Source organism: Amphibalanus amphitrite, unplaced genomic scaffold, assembly GCF_019059575.1.
Source record: "Amphibalanus amphitrite isolate SeventyFive unplaced genomic scaffold, NRLGWU_Aamphi_draft 000305F_arrow, whole genome shotgun sequence".
Taxonomy (NCBI): Eukaryota; Metazoa; Arthropoda; class Thecostraca; order Balanomorpha; family Balanidae; genus Amphibalanus; species Amphibalanus amphitrite.
The window spans coordinates 294,030-321,657 of NW_024881800.1; the positions used below are offsets into that span (position 1 = coordinate 294,030).

The 27,628-nt window shown below is 51.1% G+C and overlaps 1 protein-coding gene across 1 annotated transcript in view; it reads left to right on the forward strand.

The window, feature by feature from the left end:
- Positions 1-220: 220 nt before the first annotated feature.
- Positions 221-27,628, forward strand: part of LOC122388012 (zinc finger protein squeeze-like) — a 58,796-nt gene continuing 31,388 nt past the window's right edge. Inside the window, exons 1-4 of the mRNA XM_043378749.1 lie at positions 221-327; positions 13,531-13,740; positions 15,631-15,673; positions 24,916-25,169. Of these exons, the coding sequence (XP_043234684.1) occupies positions 301-327; positions 13,531-13,740; positions 15,631-15,673; positions 24,916-25,169 (534 nt within the window). The 5' untranslated portion in view covers positions 221-300. The remainder of the gene's footprint in view (positions 328-13,530; positions 13,741-15,630; positions 15,674-24,915; positions 25,170-27,628) is intronic.

The window sequence follows — 27,628 nt, forward strand, 5'->3', positions numbered from 1 at the left end:
TCTCTCTCTCTCTCTCTCTCTCTCTCTCTCTCTCTCTCTGACCTCTCCCTGTCCTCTCTCCCTGACCCTCCTGCACTACCCTGCAACACGCACTGGCAGCGTCGGGTCGGCGGGCGGCGCGGCGCCGAAATAAAAAGCCCGCCATATCGATCTACCGCTGCGCCGCCGCGCGCCATGGGCCTGCAACGTTGCAAATGTTGAAATTTGGCCGGGCTGAGTCGGGCCGGCGCAGCGGCGGGGTGCGGACCGGGCGGCAAGCTGGCGACCAAGGCGCAACCCATCGTAGACTATGAGACCTACATGCTGGCCTTCCTGAGGCTACTCGGGGTGAGTCGAGGTCACGGCTCGTCGTGACCAGCGGGGCCGACGGGCGGGCCGACGGACTGCCCGTGACGCGGAGGGTATTTTGGGCCGAGTCTCTGATGGGTTTCCGCGGAGGTGGCGGTCGGTAGGGTGGGTGTGAGCCGTCACTGCCAGCCGGAGGCGGTCCCGTCGCTCACTGTGCATGCTGTGAATGGTGCACGTCCCACTGGGTCACCGACCCGGTGCAACAAGTGGCGTCCCGGCATACCGGCCAGGGTACTCACCGCCTCCATATGCTACCGAGCTGTGATAGAAGTGCTAGTAGCAGATAACTGTTTGATGGAATTCTAGCTCCATTTTCAGTGATCTGTTTTTGTTACCAAAGGATGCAGGCGCGATAGTGCTCGTTGCAATGTTCGGCACTTGGCGTGGCTCGTTTTTGCATGTTGGAGTGAATCCAGCCGTTGACTCATACTAAACAGGGGCTGTCGTAGTATCAAGGGAGTTGACCCATTTGGCCCAGAGCCAGTGGTTGATTGGTTCTGGAACACGTTTTTATTGTCCTAGATTTTTTCATCGGGCAACGCCTCACTTTAAGAGGAAGTGAAGATTGAGGGTCTCGATGTACTTCACTCTGAGTGCAGCCTGGCAAGTGCTGCTAAATGTGTTTTGCAACATTTCCCTCATACCTTGATCATAAAGATATCCCAGGCCTCAGGGATGATCAGCAGCCTTCGATCATTGAATGGTATGAGCGGTTCCAATGAGCCTTGACTCAACAAGAGACTGAAAGACAAATCGTAAACTCCGATCCAATGCGAACGCACCACCGTGTTTGCCATGTCACTCTGCTGCGAAATAATGAGTCCAACTTGGACCGACAGGCTGCCAATTAATTAGGCTTTGTTAGACTCATCGATATTATTAGCTGCAGCGGACATGGACGGTGCAGGCTATGGGTCATCCGGTGGAGTCAGGAGAGGGAAGAGGTCGGGTCAGGGAGGTTGTGCGTGGGTCTTTGCGATATCTATCCCTGAGGATGTAGCACTTTAGTAGGCATTTTTGATGTATTGTGGAATTGAGTAAAATAGATTAATTTGTCGGCAAATAAGTTTTAACAACGCGATTATGTACAAAAAGGGTTTATATTCTTTGGCCCTTTTCACTATCAATTGCTGCACCTTACATGGCAAAACCAATAACCTTTTTATGTTTCTTTGTTAAAAATTGTAAACTCTTTGTAATGCTTTCTTCTAAGGCAGGTACGTAAGCAGGTACGGTCAATATCTCCCATGGGGCTACGCCCGAGAATCAAACAAAACGCACTTCCTTTGCCAAAAAAGGTACTCGAGGCTCCCTATCACCTTATGTCCTATGAGGAGCTTAGTCTGAAACGTCAGTGAAAACTACTGAATTTCGTGGCTCTGGACAGTTTTTTACCAGCTCAGCAACATGTTAACAGCTTTTTCCACTGCACGAAGCTTATAGGCACAGAAACAAGGCACTCGGCGTTGCAGCTCTTTGTTCGTCCCTCGGGAACTAATTGGAATAAGCATGACCTCGATCGATATTACAAGGGCCACCATTCCATTCAGTCACGTAATACGCAGGTAATCCAGGAATATATATCAAACTCCAGACCAGAAATCCGCGTAAACTCAGGCCTAGTCCAGCGCTAGTGCAAAATGGAATTATGCAGATGCGTGAGAAAGACACGCTATAGTTTTGTCTGCTTGCTATTTGTAGCGCGAGGATACCCACGTGGTCGGAGACAAAGAGTTTAAAAACGCAATGTCCTTTGCAACAGAGCCTAAAAAGCCCTATTAGTATCTATAGCGAAGTTCTCTCTGTTCTTGGATGATCTAAGAGAATACCAAAATAAAATTATGAAACGTTGCAACAAGACGGAGCAAGTAACAAGATGTGTTGTAACATCCATGCAATTCTGAACTACGGCTACACCCGTAACTTCCAGTCTACATATATTCTTGTTGATAATAAATAATTATTTACATCCTTTCAATGCGTACTATCAGTGCGTACTTCCTACACAATAGTTGTTCGCTATGAGTGTCTGTCGCATTCTTATCCCAACGACTACGCATCTTTGTTCAGCTATCTTATCTTATCAGTCTCACTGCACTAGCCTCACTCCCCAGCCGACGCCACTCTGTCCGGAGTTCTTACAATGCGACCGGCTTTCTTACCACACACTCAACCGCGTTTGGTATGCCCATGGCACCAAAGCTGCACCAGTCCGATCCCCTCACGTTTTCCTCGCTGGATTTGGGCATCGTGCAGATCCTGAGGGGCTTCCATCTTTGAGCTTCCAGCTCTGAGTTTTAGCTCGCGTCGAGCTGTGTGAGCTGCGAACTCGGCGAGGCTGGCCGACGGGGGCAGTGCCCTGGGCCGCCGCCGCCGCCGCCGCCGCCGCCGCCGACGCGTCGGTCAGTCCGAGTCGGAAGAGCAGAGTAGCGTCGGCTGCGGCGGTGTGCGTGCGAGCGCGTGGTATCGACCGTCCTCGCCACGTGGGCCACTGGCGCGCGCGCGGCACAAAGGCGGTGACGCGCCCGCGGCCATCAGTCGAGGTCAATGGCAGCCGGGTAAAAACCCGAGGAAGAACGAAGACGTCGTCGGCGCCGGCGGGGGTGGGGCACCACCACGTGGTGCCCGCAGGCGATCGAACGACGGGGGTGGCAACAGTCGGTCACAGAGAGGAGAGAGGAGGCGGCGAGGGGGAGAGAGGGGAGGGAGAGAGAAGCCACGCGCCGAGTGGCGGGGAGGGGAGATACGCAATGTAATATTGAGGTATTTGATTCATGGTTAACTATGTTACGTTCATGCGCACTGAAAATATCGGATAATCTCTGCTTGAAACAAATGCTTGATTGAGTTTTGCTTATGCATGAATACATTAAGTATTACACTGATCCTAAATAAATATTGCTATAACGTTACTTTAAAAATTCTAACAAGTAAGGGCTAAGAAAATATCACCAAAAACAAGCACAAAAGTTGGTTTCTAGCCTGAACTATTTAGAAATGCATGTGTCATCAGGCAGTTTCTAATCAAAGCCATCTGAAATAGTCTTTCAAGCATGAAGCGGATGTAAGTCCCCATGGCCTAACCTGTTCTAAAATAGACATTGATTTCATTAATTTTCAAACTTCCCCCGAATCCGTTAGTCAACGGAGGCAGGAGGTGCACGCTGAGGACATCCGCGATCTCAAACCCTCCTCTTTGGCCCTCCCAGCTGAGGCGGTGACCTCTCTCGTGACGCAAGGACAGGTGCAGGTCAGTGACCTAAGGCGCTGCACTGCCAGAGAAAGCTGCACGTCGCACAGACTCGCCAGTGATCGGCGGCACTGCGCGGCGCCGGCCAGGCCAGGCCAGTGGTCACTGGACAAAAACTCGCTCCGAACGAGGCCGCAAAAAGACGGCCAGCGACCAGAGAACGGCCATCGACGGTCCAAACGACCGGCCGGCGGGGACATAGAGTGACCGGGCACCAGCGAGCGGTCACTGTGGACCTGGAACCAGAGACTAGTGACCAAAGACCGGGGACCAGCGAGCGGTCACTGAGGACCAGGGACCAGAGACTAGTGACTGTGGACTAAGGACCAGCGACTAGTGACCAAAGACTTGATATCTGGAACCGAAAACTAGCGACCAATAGCAGAGCATAAGGCTTTCAAAGACTATAGCACAGAGGTCATAGACCGAGACCAGCGACCGTTGACGATGGCACAAGGGAGCTGAGTAAAGAAGGCGCAGATTGTATTGGCAAAATGTATATTCGGTGCAGACCGCCTTCTAAACGTATGTATGTGGGAAGGCATGGCCACTTGCAGTACCGGTCGTGTGTACGGCATTTTAACCATCAGTAAATGAGTCATTCACCAGCACCAGATGCCATCAGCACCAGCGTCCTCCTATCACCACCAGCGTCCAGCCACCAGTACCAGCGTGCAGCGGAAGGGGCGAGCCATTTTCGTTCACGGTCCGGAAGTGGAATATTAGGCGCGACTTGCCGGCGATAAAAAGCCAGACCCCCAGCCCCGGTGGGGTGGGGTGCACAGGAGAGAGGAGGGGAGGGGTGACCGGCGCATGACGCTCTGGCGGTCACGTGACCGGGCAAAAAGCCTGCCCTCGGGCCGTGAGACACTGACAGCGACGGACAGCGATGGGGAGGGAGCGAGGGGGAGGGTTGGAATGACTGACACCGTGCACTCGGTCTTCCCAGGTAAACCTCATCCCCGGGAGCCTAGGGAAGGGCACCATGGGGAGAGACACAGTCGTTGACATAGCCGGCGGAACGGGGGGGGGGGGGGACCGGGGCACCGTGCCCTTCTTTGATTTTAGCATTTTAACATTAGCCCTATGGGCGTTGCATGGAAGGAATGGGACCAAAAGTCGGCAGTGGCCCACCCCCCCCCCCCCTTTATTGAAAGTGTTCCGCCGCTACTGGTCGGTGAGATTAGATTCGACCCCATGCGCCCGATACCCCATGCAAGTATGTAAGTATGCAGCCCAAGTTAGGGTCGATAAGTGCCTGTCACTTCCCAATCAACCACCCCCTAACAAAGCTTAGTACGAACAACCATCTGCCTCACGGACCCCTCTGTGCACTGCAGTAGGCAGCAGCACTGCCACTGAATACGAGGCTTTCGGCCACCACCTCCCTTCCTGGCGTGTGCCGGTGCGTATAAGCCGGGCTGATCCGGCGGCGGGACCAATAAGTTGCAAGTGCAATAACGTGCTGCAGTCGGTGCTCCGACGCCCGGCGGCAGGAGTACCGTTTGTGGGGAACATGTGTCACCTCCCTGGCCGGCCGGCGCGCCCCACAGAGGAGGATGTATCAAACACAATAGATACCCGGCACACATGCAGGCAAAATGGGCCAGTAATACCTACCCGCTAGTGATTAAAATGAAATAATGCGTGCTGTTTTCTTTGCTGCATCGCATGACTGAAATGATTAGCCTTCATTGCAAGTAGTTACAATTTCTTTTATTTAATGTGCTGAGCTGGTTGTTTACTTTTGGAGTTAGTTCACGAGAAGCCTTTGCGATCTTTATGCCCGAACAGACACAAAGGCACAAAATAGCAAACCGTGCCCATATTTCGAAGTCAGGGTCTCTCACTGCCACCTCTAAATGCTACATAGACACCCAATATCCCGTACAAATGCGTAGTCGAGCCTTAGGAGGAGCATCCAGCTCCGTTTTAACGTTTTTATCGCCACGCGTTCTTTGACCTCAAGGCGCCGGCACCGTGAAGAAGCCATCAACACAAACATAAAACGTCCTCCGTAAAACGGCACCCTTGTCATTCACCTTGCGTCGCAACGCCTTTCTCTTCATGTCAACGACCCTGTGTGTGGAACGAACCGAGGGAGCTCACCTCTGACTAGCAACATCATTGCACGATGCTGATGGCAACTCCGCGAAACGGATTTTCTCTATGACATGCATCTTCTTAACCCAAATGCAGCCGATATGATTAATCTGCACGTCACATTCGCCGCTTCTTGTGCGGCTTTTTGCGGCGCGCTCAGCGGCGGCGCTGATTGGCTGACGGGCGGTGCGGGCAAAAAGACCCCCTCGGGCGCCGGGCGCCGCCAAGTTCAGGTCTGGTGTCGACTGGCCGTGGCGCTGTGGCTCAAAGAAGGGGTACAGACTGGGCACGGTGCTGACCGAGCTGTTCCACTGCCACCCTCGCTCTGCCGTGGAGTTGCAAAAACATTGTCACAGTTTTTACTCATCTTAGTGGAAAGAAGAAGTGATAGAGTGATCGTTGAGTGGGTTGCGTCAGCACGTGTGAAAGACAGCTGCAAGATCGTTGCAACTTGTGATAGTTCCGTGAATTTTCCAAGCGGTGGTTGTGATAATCGACTGACCCTCGCGCCGTGGCGGCTGGTGAACCTTTGTCGTGAAGCAGTGAGCTCTTCAGTGTCTTCGTGATGTCCCAACGGATCCGGTGACGTCTAGGAGCGGGTGATCGGCTGCTAGCCGTCTCCTCAGGATTGTCTCCTGATGGCCCTCGGCATGGCCACCGGTCAGGAGACATACGGGCCCGGTCAGGAGCTGCGAGGAGCCGTTGGTGTCGGGGAGTTTACCACGCTAAAGCCGCACTATTTCGGGGCGCCCGCACCACCCCCGCCGCCAGCAGCCTCGCGGGGCATGCTGCTGCCGTTTGAGGAGCAGGTAATGCCGGTCGGAGTCGAAACAATTATATCTTTGATGACTTGGGTGGATTTCAGATATTGGAAGGTTGTGTTGTGCATTGTTGATAAGATTATCAAAAGGATGAAAATAACATGCTACTCATATCTAGAAAAAAAACTATACATTCACCCTTCCTTGCATTGGTATTTTGGTACAAGATAACAATTGTTATATTGTACCACTGAGGAGGTGCAAGGCTCGAATATATATATATTGTCTTTTTAACTTTTCTAGATATGAGCAACAAATTCTTTTTCATCTTCTTTAGATTCGGTTGATTCTTTAGTTTGTAGGTATGTAATCCAAAACTCTATCAATCCTTATCTACTGCAAGCAAGTCACTTAAAAGTATCGAGGCACGAGGATCTGAATATAAAAGCGGGTGGGCCAATAATCTCTTTTAACCCGCGCACCGACGGGGGTCTGCGCCAACTTAGTACCGACGGGGGGGGGGCGGATGACCGCCCCCCCCTGAGATCTCGAGAACGAAGCAAGATAGCGACAAGCGGTAAACGGCATCGGATACGCACGGTCAAGATCTACAATTTTTACTAAGGTCATTTTCAGGTCAGGTCAAAGATGACGTCACAGGGGTCGAAAAAGTCAAAATGGCGGCGCTAAATATGGAGGGAGTTTTTCTCGAATAACTTTCGAATTAGTCAAGATAGGAACAAACTAAGGGCATCATCGTGATCCTCTCGTCAATCCGCATCGAATGATATATATGTTGACCTCGAAAGGTCAAGGTCAAAGGTTGACCTCAGGTCACGTGACCTCGAGGTCATCATGTATATCATTCGATGCGTCTTGACGAGCTGAACACAATGAGACCATCCACGCGTCTGTATCTTGTTCCTGTACGGAGTTATTGGCCAAAAACCTTTGGTGACCTTTGATGACGTCACATGACCTCACAGCTGCCCAACAGCAAAACAGACCTCAAGGTAGTGAAGGTTGATCGTATATGAAGTCATGTATGGTATATGGGGCCATTTCGACCCGTTTTAGTGGTAATAACAGGGAGTTGATTTTTCCCCCATTGACTTATAATGGGGAGGTCGCGAAATTGACCTGACCTTAGGTCACCGATATCAAAATTCCGAGATATACAAATTGTAGCTACTAATGACCTAATAACATCCTGCGACTTTCAAAGGCCTCCGACATCTACTGTAGCTCTGGCACGGTGACAAAGTTGCAAAAAAGTGACTTGAGGTTGGGTCATTCAAAGTGACCTGGTGACCTGACCTTGAAAGGTAGGAGGTTCAAACTTGCACACCATGTGTAAAATTGATAAGGGAATAGTCATACCAAATTTCGCGGCGCTACGCGCCGCGGTTTTCCCGCTATTCGCGAAAAACCTCAGGGGGGGGCGGATATCCGCCCCCCCCGTCGGTGCGCGGGTTAAAAAATCCAAACATGCGGTGCATGTAACAGCTCGCCACGTGCTGCAACGCAAACCATAACAATTCTAATCGGGAACTTTGTGATATTCCGGAACCGGAGGCCCCTCAAAACAGCCCCATAACCGTTCCCCTTCAAAACGAACCTTGTGACCTTTGTGCTGCATTATTGTCTGTATTTTGTTGGTCCGTAGTACTTACGAACCGTCGGAAGCCATTCTTCAGTGAAATATTCCACACGCTTGCACCAGCTTAACATGAAAAGAAAGGAAGAATCACCAACGGTAGGCCTAATGGCCTGACGACATTCACAAAATGTTCGGCTAATGTGTTTAACACTCAACTTCAGCGCCTCCGTGGCGCAATAGACGCTCCATCAGTTCGCCTTATGCACAGCCAGCAATGTCAATGTGCTCAAATGTTCGGTAAATACATGATGCAAGTCCACTCGACATAACGTTTTCGGTAATGGTCTTACAACAGCCGGCATGTTTCGCCCGTTCGAAGGCTGTCGGCCGTTGCCTGCACGTGTACTTTTTAGTTTATTTTCACGATTGATCGACTGGTACGGTGTGGGGAGGGGAGGACAATTTAGCCAGCAATTCCTGTCATGTGCCGAGTGATTCATTGCTGCTATTCAGAAACATAGTAGAGGGTAAAAAATGAGCAAGGTAGCTGGTATTTTTATGAGGGATGATAAGCCAATGAATTATAAAATTTGATGATATTTCACAAATGCATGCTTGACTTGACCTTTTCCTATTTGATAACTGATGAAGCACCTATCTGCACAAATGAAGCGTTTTCAAGTAAGTGCTCCTTCATTATTTTTGCCACTTTTTTGTGTTAAACGTACATACAAGTACCTTTGTCAACGCATCGCTTAACCTTCGCCCTGGTGGGGGGGGGGGGGCATTTTGGCCCCCCCTGTGGTTTTTCAGCGATAACTCAGAAACCACTTGAGTTAGCGCCCTGAAACTTTGTATAGCTGTTTATTCAACATTTTTACATCATGTCCTTTTTTTGGGGGTTCGGGTCAGGTCAGGTCAGGTCACAAGGTCACCAAAACTGACACCACCTCTAAAAAAGTTCAAAGCTCTCTCAAAGGCACAGCTTTTATCCGATCGATGTAAAATTTACAGTACTTGAAGATGTCACCCAGCTCTACAAAATGGCTATCTCGGATTTTTTATAAATGTGACCTAAGGTCAGGTCAGGTCATCGCTGCTCCCCATTATAAGTCAATGGGAGAATCGAAAAGTAGTTGTTTTTCAGCTAAATCGGGCGTGATTGTTCCTATATTTCGTTATTGAAGTGTCTTGGGTCAGCAAATCACAGCCCATGTGAAACCATTTGCTTGTGACCTCGCTGAGGTCACGCTAGGTCATCTCCCTGGTCACCAGAGGTCACCAGCGGTTTTTCTGCACTTACTTGTTATTGAATAGAGATAGAGACTCCGTTCGACGTTTATCGTGTTTGTCTCGTCAATGCGGATCGAATGATATGCAGCATGACCTATTTCGGTAAGGTCATGACCTTGACCTGAGGTCAAATTTTCAAAATGACCTTTCGAGGTCAAACTATATATCATTCGACGCGTCTCGACGAGCCAAGCACGATGGTGCATGAATCGTTTCTCTATTTTCTCGTGAATGCATGCTATAGTTAAAAACATTTTCAACGAAATTTGCCAAGTTGACCTTGCATGACCTCTGTAGGCCAAACCGTTGAGCTGAGGTCAAATCTGACGAACCTTGGCGAAAGAGCTTGAAAAGAGCTATCGATTGCTTTTTTCCGCGGCTCTCTAGCTCTTCTAGTTTCCGAGCTACAGCGGAATATGTCCGGCAACACCGAAAACACTGAAATTTGACCTATGATGACCTCTAGCGACCTCAATATTGACCTTAGCGAAAAAATGACCGAAATACTTTCGAACGTACTTGTTATGGGCTTTCGTTTGCTTTTTTCCGCGTCTTCCTAGCCCTCTTCGTTTTCGAGTTAGACGGGGGGGGGTCATTTTGGCCCCCCCCACCAGGGCGAAGGTGGCTCAGACCCACACCAGGGCGCGGGTTAATTGATTATTAAAAATGATAAGCTAGTTACCTTCTCTTGAACCAGCTTGCAGCATGCCATAGCAGTCAACGATATTAACTTCAATTCATTACCTATTAAGTGGGTGGAATCAGAAAGTATGCCGCTTAGTTTATGCGTTATTCATTTGTCGATGGAGTGTTGCGATTTGCGATTTGTAATTGTCAGTATATAAAGGGACCGCCAGACATCAGTACCCACGGCATCCCAATGATATTGTTGTATCAAATTCGAATTTATACAACACAAAAACATAGTGCAATTATAATTAGCTATGTTTATGACTGATAGGTGTTGGGTCACCGAACAGCGCTTTGGTTCTGACTTTATTTGCTGCCGCCACCCTACCTATATCTCTCGCTGCAAGAGCTGAACAAAACGCAAAAGATGCCTTTGCTCAAGTAACGTCTATGTATCACTTACCATGTCTACAGCTCACTAAACTGCACACTAAACACGTATAAAGAACATGCCGTGAGGGCCGGAAGCGCCGTAAGTTCTAAAGCTTCCCGTCGCATATCACGAGACACCCTTCCGTGAAAAGAATGGCGCTGCAACAGCTCTCTGTCCGAGGTGGTTCGGTTACAAATTCATGGCGCCTACATGGGGTGTCCGTCACCCGCACACCGGAACTGGAAACCGTTCCGGCATGGCCGCACGCATGATACGTCCGGAGGGGAAGGAAAGGAGTGGAGGGGATGGAAGGTGGGGATAGGGATAGAAAAGCTATGGCAGATAGTCAGGGAAGGGTTGGAAAATTGGACAGGGAGCAGATGGAGGCAGAAGACACATATGGACTTTGAGGGGAGTGGGTACGGAAAGAGGACACAGAAATGTGCCGCCTACTTATAGACGCTGTTAGAAGCAGGACAGAACAGCAAGCAACGAGAGACGAAAGAGTGAGGGGGAGTGCAAAAGAGAGCGGCCCTCCTTACCGACCAGTGCGCCACTTCACATTGCGCCAACTGGCGCGCCATTTGTGCCAACAAAAAGCTGCCCGCCTGGGGGCGACCACTGCCGCTTCGTGGCCGCCCTGAGGGTGTGCACGATGTCTGAAAAACGATACCGTTAGCGGCTGTGGGCCGCGAATTAGCCATCTGGCGGTGACCGAGCAGACTAGTCTGACCGGGCCGCCAGTGAGGTGGAAGGGGCCTAATTGGACAGGCGGAGTGACCGGGACAGCGGGAAGGTAGTGGGAGTTGGGACAATGGATGGGAGGGACTGATGGGACTGAGTTAGCGTGGTGGAGGGACCACTGGGGAATATCTGTCCTGTAAGGGAAGGGAAGTGAGGAAGGGCATTGGGTCTGAATAAATTGAAACTGTAGAAGGCTTAGCTACATGCACTTGGGTATGCGTCCGTGAAGTATCGTAAGGGCTTGATCAGTTGCTAGCAGTCACACCATTCACAAATTCCAGCTTTGACTACATTCGACACGAACAATACAGCGAACCGGTTTCGAACGTCAGACGTGCACATTGCAATGAGTAACCTACAATTTGCACGCATTTACTACGCCCGGCACGCGCACTGCGCACGTCACAATGCATGACTGCATGGCTGAAATATGGAACTACCCATGAAATGCTGGGCAATCCAACTAGCGAAAAAAAATCCAATAACCTCGCTCGTTTGGCGATCAGTGACGGGCGAACGGCCGACCGGCTGGTGGATGCCGCGTCGGCCCCAATTCGGCGAGCTGCGTGGATCGATTGCAGAGCCCATGAAGCTGCGTGGCTGTCAGAGCAGAAGCAAGCTCGCCGCCGGGCCGGCGCCACATACCAAACAGAGACTGCCGAGCCGCCGAGCCGGCCGACCGAGCCGGCCGATCCAGTCGGTCTGAGCCTGAGCAGTGAGCCAGACTGAGCCCAGCCTGAGTTTAGGATTTGCTGGACCGATGTCACACTAAGTCAATATGTCCCTCTGTGTCAATCTAGCTACCCTGTCCTCTCGTCCAACTCATCTAGGGAACAGTCACAGCCCACAGGTCGTTGAACCATTGCTGGTTGCCATTGCCGCTTGGATGGACCGTTCCCAACGGTGAGAAACTGTACATGACAATTTCTCACTTGCTTCGCCCCTACGGACACTATTGTTTGGACTCGAGTAGGAAATGCCTGGGAATCTCCTTTTTGTAGAAGAGCAATAATTTCACAGATATTACATACAGGCAGTTTTACGTCATACTATGCCGTCATGATATCGTTAACCGCTTAATAAGCCGTTTCCTTCTATTGACGACACTCGGCGACATTCCTCACACATTCAATGACATTCCATAGCCTCCCTGACCTCCGTCTGCCACCATGCCGCTACTCAGATCGAAAGCGTGTGAGCGAGGCATGTCGGACGCGATTTTGTGCAACAGTAAAAACGGGGGAGCGCCAGCGTCGACAATGGGGCGAAAAACGAATTGCAAAAACTGCCTCCGGCTCCGATGGACTGGTTTTAAATGCCACGGGGTGTCGGATAATCTCAAATGGTGTCTGTGTCAGCTGACGGCGTCTAGAAGAACTGTCAGCTGACGGCGTCTAGAAGAACTGTACATAGGTGATGCATGTTTTAAATTATTTATATTTGATTTAAAGTTACGTTGAGTAACGATTATATTTCTTCTTCGTGCTCTTTCATGTTTCCAACTCAAATTTCATACAACATCCTGGCCTGTGTAAAGCAAAATAATAAAACAATCTAGAAAACACGAAGGGCAGTGCTATTGCACGCTTGCCATCGCAAATAAATGGCGAGCAACTTCAACCCCTACTCACATTTCGCCACATTTTGCCCGCCTAAACGCACGGTGCACCAGCTATAACACCAGGGTCATTACGCTAATGTGTGGCGACTGGCGATGCCGACACCCTTATACTGAAGCGGGTCGAGAAGAACCGTACGCTACACACTAGCGCGTTGGCTCCTCCCGGCCCCGCCCGCCGACGAGGGAGAATGACCCGCGGTCACCGTCACCGACGATATGAGGGGGGGGGGGGGTCCGGGCGCTTCAGCAGGACGAACAGGAGGGGTGGTTCCACACTTCTGACGTCACTAAATCATAGGTATTATTTGGATATTTATTTTGAATGACTGTGAGTTACTTATGACTGTTCCACTTTGAGCACGTGAAAGGTGCATGCATATAAATGGTAACTAAAACCGTGCAATTAACAGCGAAATGTGAATAATATCTTTTTGACATTGATTGCTGCCAGTCATGCTTTCGTAATGTCCTCATTACTGTATTCAGGCGTACAATATGACAGCAGTTTCTCCTTATTGACTATAATTAACTTATAAAATATGCACAAATAATTGTTGAAACATGGTGGTCGGCAAATACTGACAAAGCGCATTTAATTATGAACAAACACAATTTTCTAGGTGACTGCATAATTCAAAGGCCCCTTTGCACAACCGATTATTAGCTTTTTTACAGCCAATATTTCACTGTTCGCTGTACGCCAGCTTCAAATACGGCCCACCTGACACCCTGTCCTATCTGTTACAGAAGTCAGCACTATGGTCGAGCGTGGGCGGTGGCGATGCCTCCAAGATGGGCCCAGCCGGGGCCCAGGGCGGGGCCCCGAGCGTCTCGGGCGCCGCCGGGGGTCTTCTGCCCGGTCAGACAGCGCCCCAGGGCATCTTCCACAGCTGGGTCTCCATGGTGGCTGAACAGATGGGCCACCACGAGGTCCACTACCCCTGGGTGAACGGAGAGGTGAGCTCAGAGGGGAGGAGGGGAGGGGTTGTCTCAATTGTCATTTCTCTTATTGCCACATTGGTCAGAAACTAAAAAAAAAAAACGCTTCATAACCGTGCTGTAAGACAAGGGTCATAATTTATTGGGTGGCTGACCTCACAGCTTTCGAGTGAGGATAATAAGTAGACATCTTACATCTCAAGTCACATCAGTCGAATCGCTGGACGCTTGCTTGCCGGACTGGTTGGCCCTGACTGGTCACACAAATGGTGCATACGATTAGTGTGGCAAACAGGCGTGCTCACGAGCTCACTTCCCGCTGCAGACACGTTGTAAATGTGAGTCGAGAAACATAACTGGTCTCATTGGTGATGCTCTATTTACACAAATTACTTTCCCCCATTGTCGAATGGTATTAGTGGAGCCAATTAGCTTGAATGTAAATTATAAACCAGTAAACTAAATGGTTGAAAGCTACAGATATGTGACAAGGCGTGGAATATTATGTCTTACACCATCCAAGCGGCACTCCTGAACTTATGCTGTTAATGCCGTCCAGTTTTCATCATTCTGGCTTTCTTTTGCGACGTTGGTATCTCAACACATGCTTTCGCTCCACGTAGCACAAACATACTCATGGCTCATCAAACAAGCTGTTCACCTTTCCATTGGACATAGCCACTGACATTAGGTTTACCCGGACAGAGTTATGTTGAAACATGCAGAGCACAAAGTCGCGAGTCGCCAGTTTACACCGCAAACATGGTTTGTGCTTAGCATCAGTGATCAAATGTTCAGTGCAGTGAAATGTAAGGGATGCCATTCCTGTTCAGTAACCACAAGTTGTGAATCGTAATGTGGGCAAGTACAGCTTCTCGGTACTCATGAAAGTACCGACTATCCATGACTTCATTGTATCATGAAGGGAAGGGACCACGGCTGATTGGGAGTGAAGGGGACTTATGGAGTGTCGCAATGTTATACCGTGAAACGTTTCATGTTGGTTACTAGTGGGTTTGAAGTGAAACATGCATTGCAAACGTTCTTTAGTTCATTCATCTCACCACTCACTAATAATTCCACCCATTTCCGCCCCGCTATTCGAGCAATTCCGCTACTCCATCCAGTCAACCTCGCCACTCCATCCCTACCACCCATTCCTACCACCCATTCCTACCACCCATTCCTACCACCCATTCCGCTCCTCCCCACCGGTCGCTCCTCTGTCTGGCTGCTCGGTTTGATCGCCTCCCACTGATCTCCAGTGGCGTTTTTTACTCGTCTGGGTCGCCCGGCCGGCCGCCACGGTCGGCTCACTGTTTACAGCCACCTTCTGAGACCCCCGGTCTAAAAATACAGCCGCTACCCCGTCCGGCGCCGCGCCGCCGGAGCCATTGCCGAGGTTAAAAAATGCCGGCCGGCGGTGTTGGCCCACGGCGGCGAGCCAGCAACCCCCCACCCGCGGCCCGCCAGGCTACCCCGCCGGCCGCCCCTCCCCTCTGAAGCCCACCACTCACCAGACTGCCCTACTCAGTACTCAACCGACTCACAGCTGGCTAGTCAGTCCTGTCCCCCCTCTCTCCAGCGAATTTACCCTAATCAACCCAGCTAACTGCCCCTCTCCTCCTCTACCGTCGAGTGGCCCGCCCGACAGCCCAACCGCTCCCATTTACGAGTAGTTACCGCCCCGCCAGTCTGAAATACCTTTCCCTTCCACTGACCAGCACGCAGAAAAGCCCCCTCTCCCTTCTCCTGTGACCACAGAACCCCCCCCCCTCCCCTCCTTACCAAGTGCCATGTGTGTAACAAGATGCCCGGCCGCATACCCAGTCTGGTCCTGGGAGCCAATGGATAATGTGTCAGTCCGCCCCTCATACGCGTTCTAACGTGTCCTTCGGTCCGTTTCAGATGAAGATGGGGGCAGATGTCAACGGAGGAGGCGTAAACAAAGGTAAGATGGCGGACGAGGGACTCCGGACAGCCCCGTTTCCATGGAAACCATCCCCTGCCGACCGTCCGCCGTCCAATTCCACCCGCCATAGGCCTACCCGCATTTCCGATAGGCTGTGCCGCCCGCTGGAATTTGGGACAGGGAAAATGGCGGCAGAGACGGACCGAGAGCGGGCGGTTTCCCGTGAGACGAATGGTGTCAAGGCCGACTGGGGAAAACGGCCAGGGAATAGTTAGAGGGGTACTTATCATTCCAGGGTCGGCGGTCACTGTATCAAAGGAGAATCTACCTCGTTATCTGTAAATTGATACAATTATTTGAGGTGCCGTCGGCGTCTTACATTCTTTCTTCTGAAGAGTTTTTTTTTTTTTTCAAAGCCGCAACAGCGGAAACATTCGAGTCGGATTGTCAGTTCAGTTCAGGCAGAGCAGCAAACTGCTGCTTTGATGCTGCCCAGTACACAGTCTAGGATGAACGGTTACTTTATTTGACACTGTTGCCGTAACTAAAAAGTCATGGCAAAGTATGTGGCTCAGTCTACGTCTCAGTCTGTGCAATGCAGTCTGCTTTAGTCTGAGAGATACAGATTCTTGCACTCTGCTTCAAACTACAAGCATCCACCGACACCTGACCTTTCTAGCGTTTGTTTAAGCTGGAAGTGTTCTGGGCGTTTTTATGGCAGTTTACGCTGAATTAGGAAGATGTGACGGCCAATGCGCTTTACCGCTTCCCCGAAATTGGCCCTGTTGCTAACGCCTCTGGCCTTGTGAAGTGGCTGAGGTGTGGTTTAATTTTGGAGTAAAGGGATCCGACTGATCTTATAAATAGTAAATTAGGACGAGTATGTAACCCAAACCAAACCATTACAATTCGCATAAAAATCATAAGGGCTCACACTGACGTTAAAAAATGTTGCACATTGACTACCTACATTGTAAAACATCGATATTTCACGCCAGGCATGCCAACTTATTCCCGGGGGCACAACGGATGAAACGCATTAACCCTCGCCCCGTTGGGGGGGGGGGCCATTTTGGCCCCCCCCTGTGGTTTTTCCTGAATAGCAAGAAAACGGCGGCGCGCAGCGCCGCCAAATTTTCAGTACCTTTCCGGGCATCAATTTGACACCTTCACACCAAATTTCATGTCTTAGGTCACCTTAGGTCAGGAGTTATTGAGGTCAAACTGAGGTCATGTTCGAGCAAAAATGAGCAAAAAACATGCAATCTTGAAACGCTCACCAAATCCACAGTTATCAAGCAATTTCAAAGTTCTTTATATGGTCTAATAGAAAAAAAGCGGCGCTACAAAACTGCTATCTCGGATTTTCAAAATTTTGGGTTTTTGACCCAAAAAAATTCAAAAAATTGATTTTTTTAGAAACACTAAAAAAAAATCCAAAATTTTTCCGAATTTCGAAAAAACCGGAATATATGTGATAGTCCCTGCGCTCTTCTATATACATACCAAATTTCAGATCGATATCTCGTTTTTTGGCCAAGTTATAGCGAAAAAACTGTTCAAAAATGATGACGTCAAATTTTTGAACTCAATTTTTAGCGATTCTAGACCTCGTACGGCAAAACAAAGACCACCATTGAACTCCCCGTGACGAGCTGCATCGATTCGATATCCATTTTATGCAAAAATATCAACTTTGAAATTTGACCTTGTTTGACCTGACCTTGACCTAACCTTGACCTGACCTTGACCAAAACGTGACCTAAGCTGGCCCCAAAGGCTGCCTGACCCACATAATCGCATTTGTCATGTAAAATGGACCATAAAACATGTATCACACGACACTTTCATATTGTGACCCCCCAGTGACCTGACCTCAGTGACCTGACCTGGTATCAGTGACCTCAACTAGCAAAATATGTGTTTGAAGAACATTTCCCCATCGATGATTTTCAATGAAATGCATTTTACTCGATTTTACAACGCATTTCTTGAAATGCCTGTAAACGGTGAAAATTGACCTTTGACCTGACCTGTGACGTCATCGGTTTGACCTAGGTCAATAAAATTGGGTCACAAGGTAGTTCCCTGATAGGGCTATCCAACACCGTTTGCCGCTTGTCGCTACGTTGCGTGGTTCTCGAGATCTTAGGGGGGGGCCAAAATGGCCCCCCCCCAACGGGGCGCGTTGCTCGGCAGAGCCCAACGGGGCGCGGGTTAAATGTCTCCAAGTGTTCATCCATCATAATGTTGGCATCTCGCAGTCACCTGACAGGGGTGAATCACTTCTAAAAACTCTGCATTCACAGAACATATTGGTACGTTGCCAGGTATAAAAATAAGAGGACTTGTCTCAGTTGAGATATTTCTATCTCGCACTCTTCTGAGATGCAAAGATAAGAATTTGTTATCTCTGCATCTCTCTGAGATGCAAAGATAAGATCTCGAGGGTTCAAAGCCAAAAATCAAGAGTTCAAGTGATGATATGGGTTGGGTCAATAGCCGAACGGCATTTTTAATGTCTATTTATGTATGAAACTTATGAAATAAAAACAAACTACTGTAAATCTTTTTTTACATAGATGAATACATTTAAATATAATATGTAATTGATTAAGAATAAACCTCAACATAGAAAGATATAGGATTCCTCATGGCTCACTCGTGGAAGATAGGATATCTTTTCCTCGCGTGTTACAGAAAAACCTTGCTCCTTCGTCGCTCGGTTTTCAGTAACCCGCTTGGAAAAGATATCCTTATCTTCCACTCGGAGCCATGAAGAATCCTCTATATCCCTGCACTGTAGACCCAATGGCAAATAAACCTCAACTAGAAAGATATGACCGGGACCCACTACCTAGTCACGTAATTCATGTCAGTGGAAAGCAGAAATTGTCAGCATAACAGGGCTTTTTATTGATGTCAGGTTTTTATTAACTATTTGAAATTTAGTGATTCCAGCATTTCAAATTGAAAGCAGATTTCTCTTTTAATTCGACTGTGGTTTTTGAAGTTTTTTTTCTGTAAGTGACGTACATAGGTATCATATTTTTTTTATGTAAAATTGACCGTCGTCTCATAAAAAGTAACGCTGTTCCAAACATTGAGCGTCCCAACCCAGACGCAGAAATTATACATACAAGTATGTGGTCCTTCGCCAGGATGTGCGCGGTTTTAATAAATTTTCTTTTATCTGTGTGTCGCGATGCTGCTGGTTGGCACAGCTCCAGGCCACAGCTGAACAAACTCTGGCACAGCTGAAAGCTGAACGCTGCCGCTGTTACGTGTTGCACTATGTCAAGGACGAGATGTTATGTGAGGCATGACACACCGTGCGTCTTCTTTTTATGAGCAGCACGAGCATAATATGCAAACACAGAAAATGATGCAGGACATTATTATTCACTTCTTCAATAGTTCCAGGATTCGCATTTCAACATGAGTTCCAAAATCTGACTTCATTTTATGAGTGGAGACTGGACCAGATTAGACTGCTTTTGCAAACCGGTTGGTGTTCAATAATTCTATCGGAGCGACCACCTTTGTCCCTGAGTTGCATGTTACACGAAATCATCGTCGAATCAATGTCAACTACATCACAGAACGCCTCAAGTCTGACGCCAGAACAGTCATCACTGAACCAAACCCGAGGCTCGTCTCCAGCGGAACCTTGATGACCTACGCAGCAAGTACGCTCATCAGAGATTCCTGGAACACAAGACCTACACCAATAAGTCGATGACAGACACAAGAAGACGGATCACCGGTCCCCTCGCGGCGCAGATGGAGGATGACTAACCAACTTTGCACGGTGTGGATCATCCCTCATTCGCTCTATCGGATCGTGCTGGAGATCTCTGCAGCAGACGAGGCTCCCCACCTCCGCGGTGTGAGGAACCGTTAGCGCGGGTTGTGGCGCCGCCCCGACCTACCCCACTGGGCACTGTCTGCACCGGTGCACTGACGGACGTTTTTGCCGGTGTTTTTGCGCATTGCAAGGTCGTCGTGCAGACCGCGCTGCCGTTGCACGGTGCCGCTGCGGCGGCGGTGGTAGCGGCGGGCAGCGGATGCGCCGCACCGGCGCGGCATGCGTGCTGCGTAGCCGCCGGTCAAACGCGCTCCTCCAATCAGCGAGCGCAACCCGCGCTGTTTACGGCCCCGTCGACCAATCAACGCTCGACGCCAGCGCGACGCGGCGTCAACAAAAACACCCGGCGATCGGAGAGGTTTTTTGAGGCGACGGACGCTCATACGTTTTTTGACGTCGAAAAAGACGGCCATGCGACAGGACGGCAGCGCGTGCGACGGCGAGGGACTCGCTTCTGCCGAGCAGTGGTGTTCCGCCGATATGGAGGTCACCGATACGGACGGCTTTCTCTACTCGCCACGCCTATTCATGGGTAAGTTGGCCGCGCGGCCGGCCCTCCGCTGGGCAGCCCCGTTCCCCTCACCTGGTCACCTGGCTCTCCGACCTTGCTTTTCGTCAGCTGGCCGCCGTGCAAGGGCACCCGACGGCGATTCCCGTCTGTCCAGTGGCCTAAAAACGAAAGCAAAAACCGCAGACGGGGTAAAAAATCAGACATTTCGGACAAAAACAGTACGCGCGCCGCAAAAAAACCGCCGGCGGCGAGCGCCCAGAGACCGGCCGTGGTGTCTGGCCGTTTTGTCTGCCTACGACTGCGACTGTGCGCGGGTGCGTGAGTGGGCTCGTCGTGACCTGCGCCGTGAAGAGTCGAGATGACGTGGCTGGACATGTGGTGGCGTCCCGAGGATAGTTATCGTGAGTACGGAGCGGTGTGCTGGGGTTGTCATGGAGAGCTTGTCGCTGCAGCAATAAGTCCAAGAGCTGTGACGAGGCAGTGTCCAGCGCTGAATAATTTCCTTTTTTACTATTGTTGCATCTTTAGTCGTGTCAGCTTATCAAAGGACCACCTTCATCAGGCTATGTAATATGTATGAGACTTCACGTCTGCTAACTGTCCAATAGGCCAATATCCAGCAGTGAGTCATGCGAGGGGAAGGATTCAACGTCAATCGTAACACATGCACTTTTGATCGCCTTCATTGTATCAAATGGACGTCGAGGGCAATTGGGATCAGCGCCTTTTGGGCAATCATCATGTCAAGCTTCGTTTTGATGCGCCTCTTGTGATCGTTCCCTGCCTGCGAGCTTGTTAGAAGATGTTAGCTGCCTTCGTCTCTTGGTGTCATTAGGCATCTAACGTTTTTGTTGCACTCGGCAACCATATCGAAATATCACGCATGTGACAACTGGTATCGCGTTACGTAAAATATTCATTTATTACTGGTTTCAACACGGTTCGTGGACTGCGCGATAGTTAGCCGTCACATTGTTCACCCATGTAGAAATGCGATCCATGTAAAACATTAAATTGATTTCCGCATTTCCTTATCGTTCTCTGCTAGCCGGTGGCAGCTCGAGCAGAGCTTCGGTCGTATCTAGCAGATCACTTTACCCGTCAGGATTATCACATCATCTTGGCGTTGGCTGTACAGTGTACGCCGACCTGGCCCGGCCCATGGCTCGCCCAAAAACAGTCGGTTGTATAACTGAACGGCCTCCCCCGCTGGGCCGCGACCCTTGGCCTGGCGATCCTGGAACTTGGGACAAAAACGGTCCAGGTCGGCACAGCTGACGCCATCAGTGCACAGCCGTGCATAGTGCAGCCCTGCATGGGACAGATAACATGAATTTTGTGCAAGTTTTGTTACCTGCTTCTAAAAATGTGTCTCGGAGGCAAATATTCCTTTTCTGAACATATCGCTGTGGATTATTGAACATATGATTGTAGAATTACCCAAAAGTACGCGATTTCTCACCATCTTCATTGCGTCTTTACCTTCTTTGCTCATCAAATCCCATCTATAGTCGTTCTGAACCTAGCTCCCGGTGCTGTAGCGCCTCTAAAGATGTCCTCATCTCCCCTGCATAGTTCGCCATCACCCTATCTCCTGCCCGTCTCTCCCTCCCGTCCTACCGATGGCGTCTCCCAGGGTGGTACCCTCTCCCCCACACTGTTCTCCTGCGCGACCCAGCATCTTGGCTCCCCTCGCCGAGCCCAGAATGCCGCCTTACAAACGCGACATAAAGCCACACGGCCTCCCCTCGTCCGACCAGAAGGCACCGCCGGCCGTCACACGCGTTTTTGTGCGCAGCTCGTGAGGTCAGTGGCACTGCAGTTATTGCATTTTTTGCCCCGCCTCAAGTGCTGGCGCTGCGTTTTTGCCCCGGGGCGTTACCGCTGTGGGTGACGTCATCAGAGGGTGCCGGCACGCATGCGCGTTAGATGCCGGGCTAGTCATGGGTGCTGTCAGGTCACTGAACTGATGATGATCGAGCTGTAACAGTGTGGTAACCGGCCGCGTGCCGCCCCTGAATTATGCATTCGAAGAGCTATGACCATACGTTTCTCCAGACTTCTCGTCTACGTACTTGATTTCTGGCATTGCACACAAGTAGAATTGCACATCAGGCTCATCCATCTGCTATGTGCACTTCAAATGAGCGATGATGAACTCCATATTCTCAATCGGAGCCAGCAGTGATCTCTCGGCGTTTTTTTATCCACCATTCAGCGCCACCTGTAAAAGGGCTCTGCCGCTCAGTGCAACGGTATTGTATAGAAGCAGGTGCGCAATTTGTCAGGTATTGAATGGCAAAAATGAAACCATTCGGTCTGTGAAATAACTTATCAAAGAGTTTGAAGATATGTCGCACGACGTACTTTACATTTGCGCGGAGTAAGGACCGGAAGTCCTTTTGCACCACATCAAGTGAAGCTTAATGCCAATTTCACCACTTAGCAAGGGAGGGGCCGCTGAATCAAATCGATTGTGGTGTGTTTGCCAGGGAAACGCCCCTCGCGAGAATGGGTAGAATAAGTGCTCACGCGTCACACATTCGCTAGTCTCGCGTCAAACGAGCACTTTGCACTTTTCGAGACACGACAGATCCGGGTCGGCGACTGTGGCTGTTCCATAACCAGACATTCATGGTGTCTGAAGTCGTCTGCTCCCGCGCGGGTCATGTTACCTGCTTTCCTATGATATCCGCTGCCCTGCAATAAGCGGCGCTCATGTCTGGCAGTTGAGTTGCGCCACCATCTCGGCAGAGTTCTTCGATGGCACATCCAGGAAGCGCCATTAAAGGGCACGGGTGTGTTCGTTAGCGGGCATTCAGCATAGAGACTGGGCCCGGAACCACATGACTACCGGCCCGCCGATGGACGCGGGTCTTTTCAGCAGGCGGTGGAAAGTTTTGAATAATGCATACACATGGAGATAATAAAGCAACCAATTGGCCTCCACCAGAGGCATTGAATTTAAGTTGCATCTGCAGAACGCCAGCCTCAATATTAACGTCCGAATTTAGGTCCTAGATGATGGCTGCGGTCTCGCAGTACTAAGCGACTTGCGAGTGATTTTGCGGTGGGTTCTAAGCCTCCCAAAATAGCTCATAATGTTATTATCAATGTCACCTATTGAGAACTAGCTAGCATAGGGGCCACCCGAACATTGTCATACACAACACAAATGACAACAAAGACACTGAGTCACTGCTGAAGTCGAGGCTGTTCCCCTTTTTCACCCTTCCCTTGCCTTGTTACAAGCTGGTCCTTCGCTTCATTATGAGCTGCTGGTGGACCAAATAATTCACATTTACTTCACTGTAATTTCGCGTGACTCTTTCACGGGACACCGGGGATCTATTCATCATTTTCCACCCTCCACCCTATTATAGATCATGTATCAGAGCAGTACAAGTCGACCTCCGACCTACTTTCTATTACATACTTCACTCCCCTCTCTGCATGACTCCTGCTTACACTTTCCCACCCTCTAGGGTCTACACCCTTCAGATCACACTTTGAGCCTCCTTTCTTTCACATACTTCCCTCCCTTCCACATGGCACCCCTCCCCGCCGTCCCCGCCCTCTGGTCAGGATCTGAGTGCCCTGGCGCACTCGGCGCCGCGGCCTAACTTTGCGCCGGCCGGGCCCGCCGGGACCCCACTGGCTGGCCACAATCTGCGAGCCACCAGCAGCCGACAAAATGAACGGCCCAACTTCGCGGCAAAACCATCAAACTCGGAACGAGGCCATTCGGCTTCTTTCTAATCGTGATAGATCTTGAGTTGGCAGAGCGGACCAGCTCCCATGAGGAGAGAGGGCTGCGTCGGCGAGCGCTGGACTCGGTCGGGTAGAGTAGGGGAGGAGTGGGGCGGAGGGGGGTGATACTACTATCGCGATCAATCTCGGTCAGTACGTGATAAAGCTGACGTCTTCAACTCTGACCGGCGTTAGTACGACGATATCGGTCACCGTAAAGGTCGCTGTTATGGAATGTAACCGTTTGAATTGGGCCCACGAGGTGCTGGTCTACACTTCCGAATGAGTAGCTCGGTACTGGCTAGAGTGACGGATGCACTCAGTACTGCAACCTTCACTGACCACAGCGGGTCCGCACATTGCGCCGCTGTAAACATTGAGCTAGCTGTGAGTCGTGGTGAGTCAAACCTGTGAGTCAACCCTGGAGTGCGTCTGTGAGGCAGGCCGGCACAGAAATTCCGCTCAGTCACCCCTCCTGTCCGCCCAGTGCCCCTCCCCGTCTCACCGCCTGTCTTTGTGGGCATCTGTTGGTCTGCTTCCTCCCCCCTCTCCCCGCAGCGGACCACGCAGCGCACACAGCGCACCAGTGAAGGTCGCTCGTGCAGCTGGGACAGATAAGGCACTGATAGATGCGGGTCTGTGAGGCCTGACTCAACAGTTTGGGTTGTCCACTCCCGGCTTATGTCTTTGGATATGAATGCGCTATGATCAAATGACTGTACCGTAGACTATTCTGTGAGATGTCTTCTGTAAGATGTGCGCTGAACTATGTACTCCGTACTGTGTTCTGTTAGGAGTGCTCCGTATGCGACTGATGTGATCTGTGACGTGTTATACATTCTGTAGGATTTAACTGAGACCCTCCACACCACATGTGTAGCAGACGGTGAATGGCCTGCGCTGGGACCCCAGGGTTGAGTCATGACATGCAGCGGCATCGAACCTTTGCCGGTCGTTCGCCCTAACCCCTTTGCAGCTACGCTGCTACACGATGTATTTCCTGCAGGAAGTTTACGACGCTAAATTCGTAATGTCTCACTCACGACATTGCACGAGGTCAACACTCGTTACACTTCTTTGCTTGTTGTTCTGCTTTATTTATTTATTCATCCATGAGGCCCTAACATGTCACCCACCCCCTGTTCTTCACAGCTCACAACCCTCTCGACGAGAACAACCCGTACCTGTACGGCGCTCGGGCCAACGGCACCAGCCCAGGCTCGCCGCCCGTGGTGACATCTAGCGGCCACGCCGGCAACATGCTGGTGGTGCCGCAGCCGAGTCTGCTGACCTCCAAGCTGCCCACGGGGCACCCAACCATGCCGTCTGGGTACCTGCCGGCCGGCGCGCCGGTCGGAGCGACCAACAACACTGGGAGGAAATACCAGTGCAAGATGTGCCCCCAGGTGAGTGAGTTCGCAACGCCCCCTGGCGACCAGGGGAGGGGCACGACTCGGGAAGGGATGGGGAAGAGGGTGACAGCCTGCCCCAAGTGCAGCTGTCGAAAGGTTGGACGTGGTGCCACGATACGTTCGCAGAACTGTAGAGAGACTCCGTGACTTGCAAGGGTTGGCGGGAACTTCGATGGCACAACCTATAGACCAGTGAGTGATCCGTCCGCCGGACGAATTTCTATGAGTTTCACGAGCCAAGAGTATCAACAGTTTTCACGAACCGGCTCGAGTTCTCCTGAACGGCAGCGTGTCACCGTGACCGGTAAACCGATTTGGCTCGAGCTCCCACCACCGACATATGTACATTAAACCCCTCCTCGCTACTACCGACTCACGAGTTCTCCGTGAGCCCGACTCACGACTCACTCATGACTCAGCGTCGGTCTCTGCCGTCGGCCCCCCTCCCCCGTCGTCGTCGGCGACGGCTGCTGGCGTGCGCACGAGACGCCGCCGCCGGCAGCGTCGGTGGTACGCTGGCGCTGCAAAACCGGGCCATGGGCGGCCGACGGCGGCCGGTTGGAGCGCTGCAATCGATCGATGCGCCGCCCGCCGGCCCGACCGCCGGCCTGCCAACTCCACTGGGCAGAGCGGGTCGGTGCGAGTCTCACCGGGCGGCAAGACGAGCCGGCGGCAGAGTTTGGGAGGAGAGGTGGGGTGAAGGTGCTGCGTCGAGATACATTGCACATGGCCGTGGCTACAAGACTGTCCCTTGCTCGCTGTCGTAAAACGGCTCAGTAACCCGGCTCATGGAATTAGATAACACGGGTGTAATTTGGGCCGCGTCACGTGTCTGACGGATGTCATTTTGACGACCAGGGCCGAGCCGGCAGTTACGCCGATGTGTCATTAAGTGACATTAATACCAAAGGTGCCATAAAGCATGCAACACAGCCGTTTCACTAACGTATAGCAGCCTGCCTGCGCTGCCTGCTAGCTGTTGCAGCGGCTCATTTCAAAGTCCCGAATCACCTGTATTAACCTCACGTAACAAGCGTGGCTGTACCGCTCACGGAAGCAAAAAGCGCTGCCGACCGGACTACCGATCAGGAATGGATGGGCGAAAGGGGAGAGTGCTCACCGCTTGCGGCCGTTTTGCTACGATCGGTCCGACCCGACGAAGGCTGCAGGTACGGGCACCTTTCTACCGGATATGTGCACGCTGTCCAGCCTGAGGGCGGGGAGAGGGGAGAGAGCGGGCGCACTGCGTGATCGAGTGGCTGCGATCCAGAGGGGAGGGGAGGGGTAGCGTGTCCCCATGGTCGGAATGGGTTCAAAGGGCGTGGACAATGGCGAATGGGATAATTGGAGCAGGTCGTTATTGATTTCGAAATCGATAGTGAGCGTGGATAGTTGTCTCTATTGCCATGGGAAATCATTAGGTACGCTGTTGAAAAATGATAAAATAAGTCATTTGCCCATTGCATTGTTGTAGTTTTTTTTTGTCGCTGGTATTTCGTGTGCATGGATGAATTTGGAGGTACCTCCCCCAAACACCAAATTTGGTGCGGTCCGGATAAATGGCTTTGGTTTTGAACAGTTTTGAAGACGCATTTATAAATGCGTAACCGTCTTATGATGTCCCATGGAAAATCGTTGCCATTGCAGCCTGCTGCGAACGACGCAATGTTTTGCATCTAAACCCACGGAAGCATTTCTCCACATGACCTTGATTCGCTTATGCATGTATGCAAATTGCCAATTGCCATCCAGCTGTTGACTCGAACCGCGCACTTGTTGGCGAACTTGCACAACACAATCAGCGTGCAGCCGCACCGCCTGCCAGAAGGCCCCTGTGGCCCGTCGCGCACGGGCTCAGTGGCATCCTCTGACCCCTGATATCGAGTCGCCGAGGTCAGGTGACCTCAGTGCCCGTCATGGCAGGAGCCCCGCCGGCGGCGACATACCCCGGTGACCTCGCCCGGGCCGCGCCAGCCAACCGGCCCCGGGTTGGGGTAGGCGTTCCCGACGGGCCCGAGGTCCCAGTGACCCTCCCGAACCGGAGCTGGCAGCGCTGAGACGGATTACCCGGGCCAGCTGCCGCGGAACGAAGTACCGGAGAGGGGCGGGAGTCTCAGAGGACCGTGAAGGGCGGTAGCTGGAGAGCAACGTAGGAAATCACGAAGGTGCCTCGGAGAATTCCGTGAAGGAGCTTCCAAGAATAGTGGCTCACTGGATGAACCACATTCTGTTTATTACAGCGAAGAAGCTCTAGCGACATTGTGGAGGGACCCTAGATTTTCATTCATGAGCTTTCACCAACCATTGTAGAAATTCGAAAGCAGCCTTAGAGAAACCTAAGAAAGACATCTTAGAGATTACAGTTATCGCATGAGCAGCGGAAAAAGTCCGGGAGAACACGACGTCTGCGCTGCCTCAGGATCCTTAGGTCAGAGGTCGCCCGGTCCAGCAGT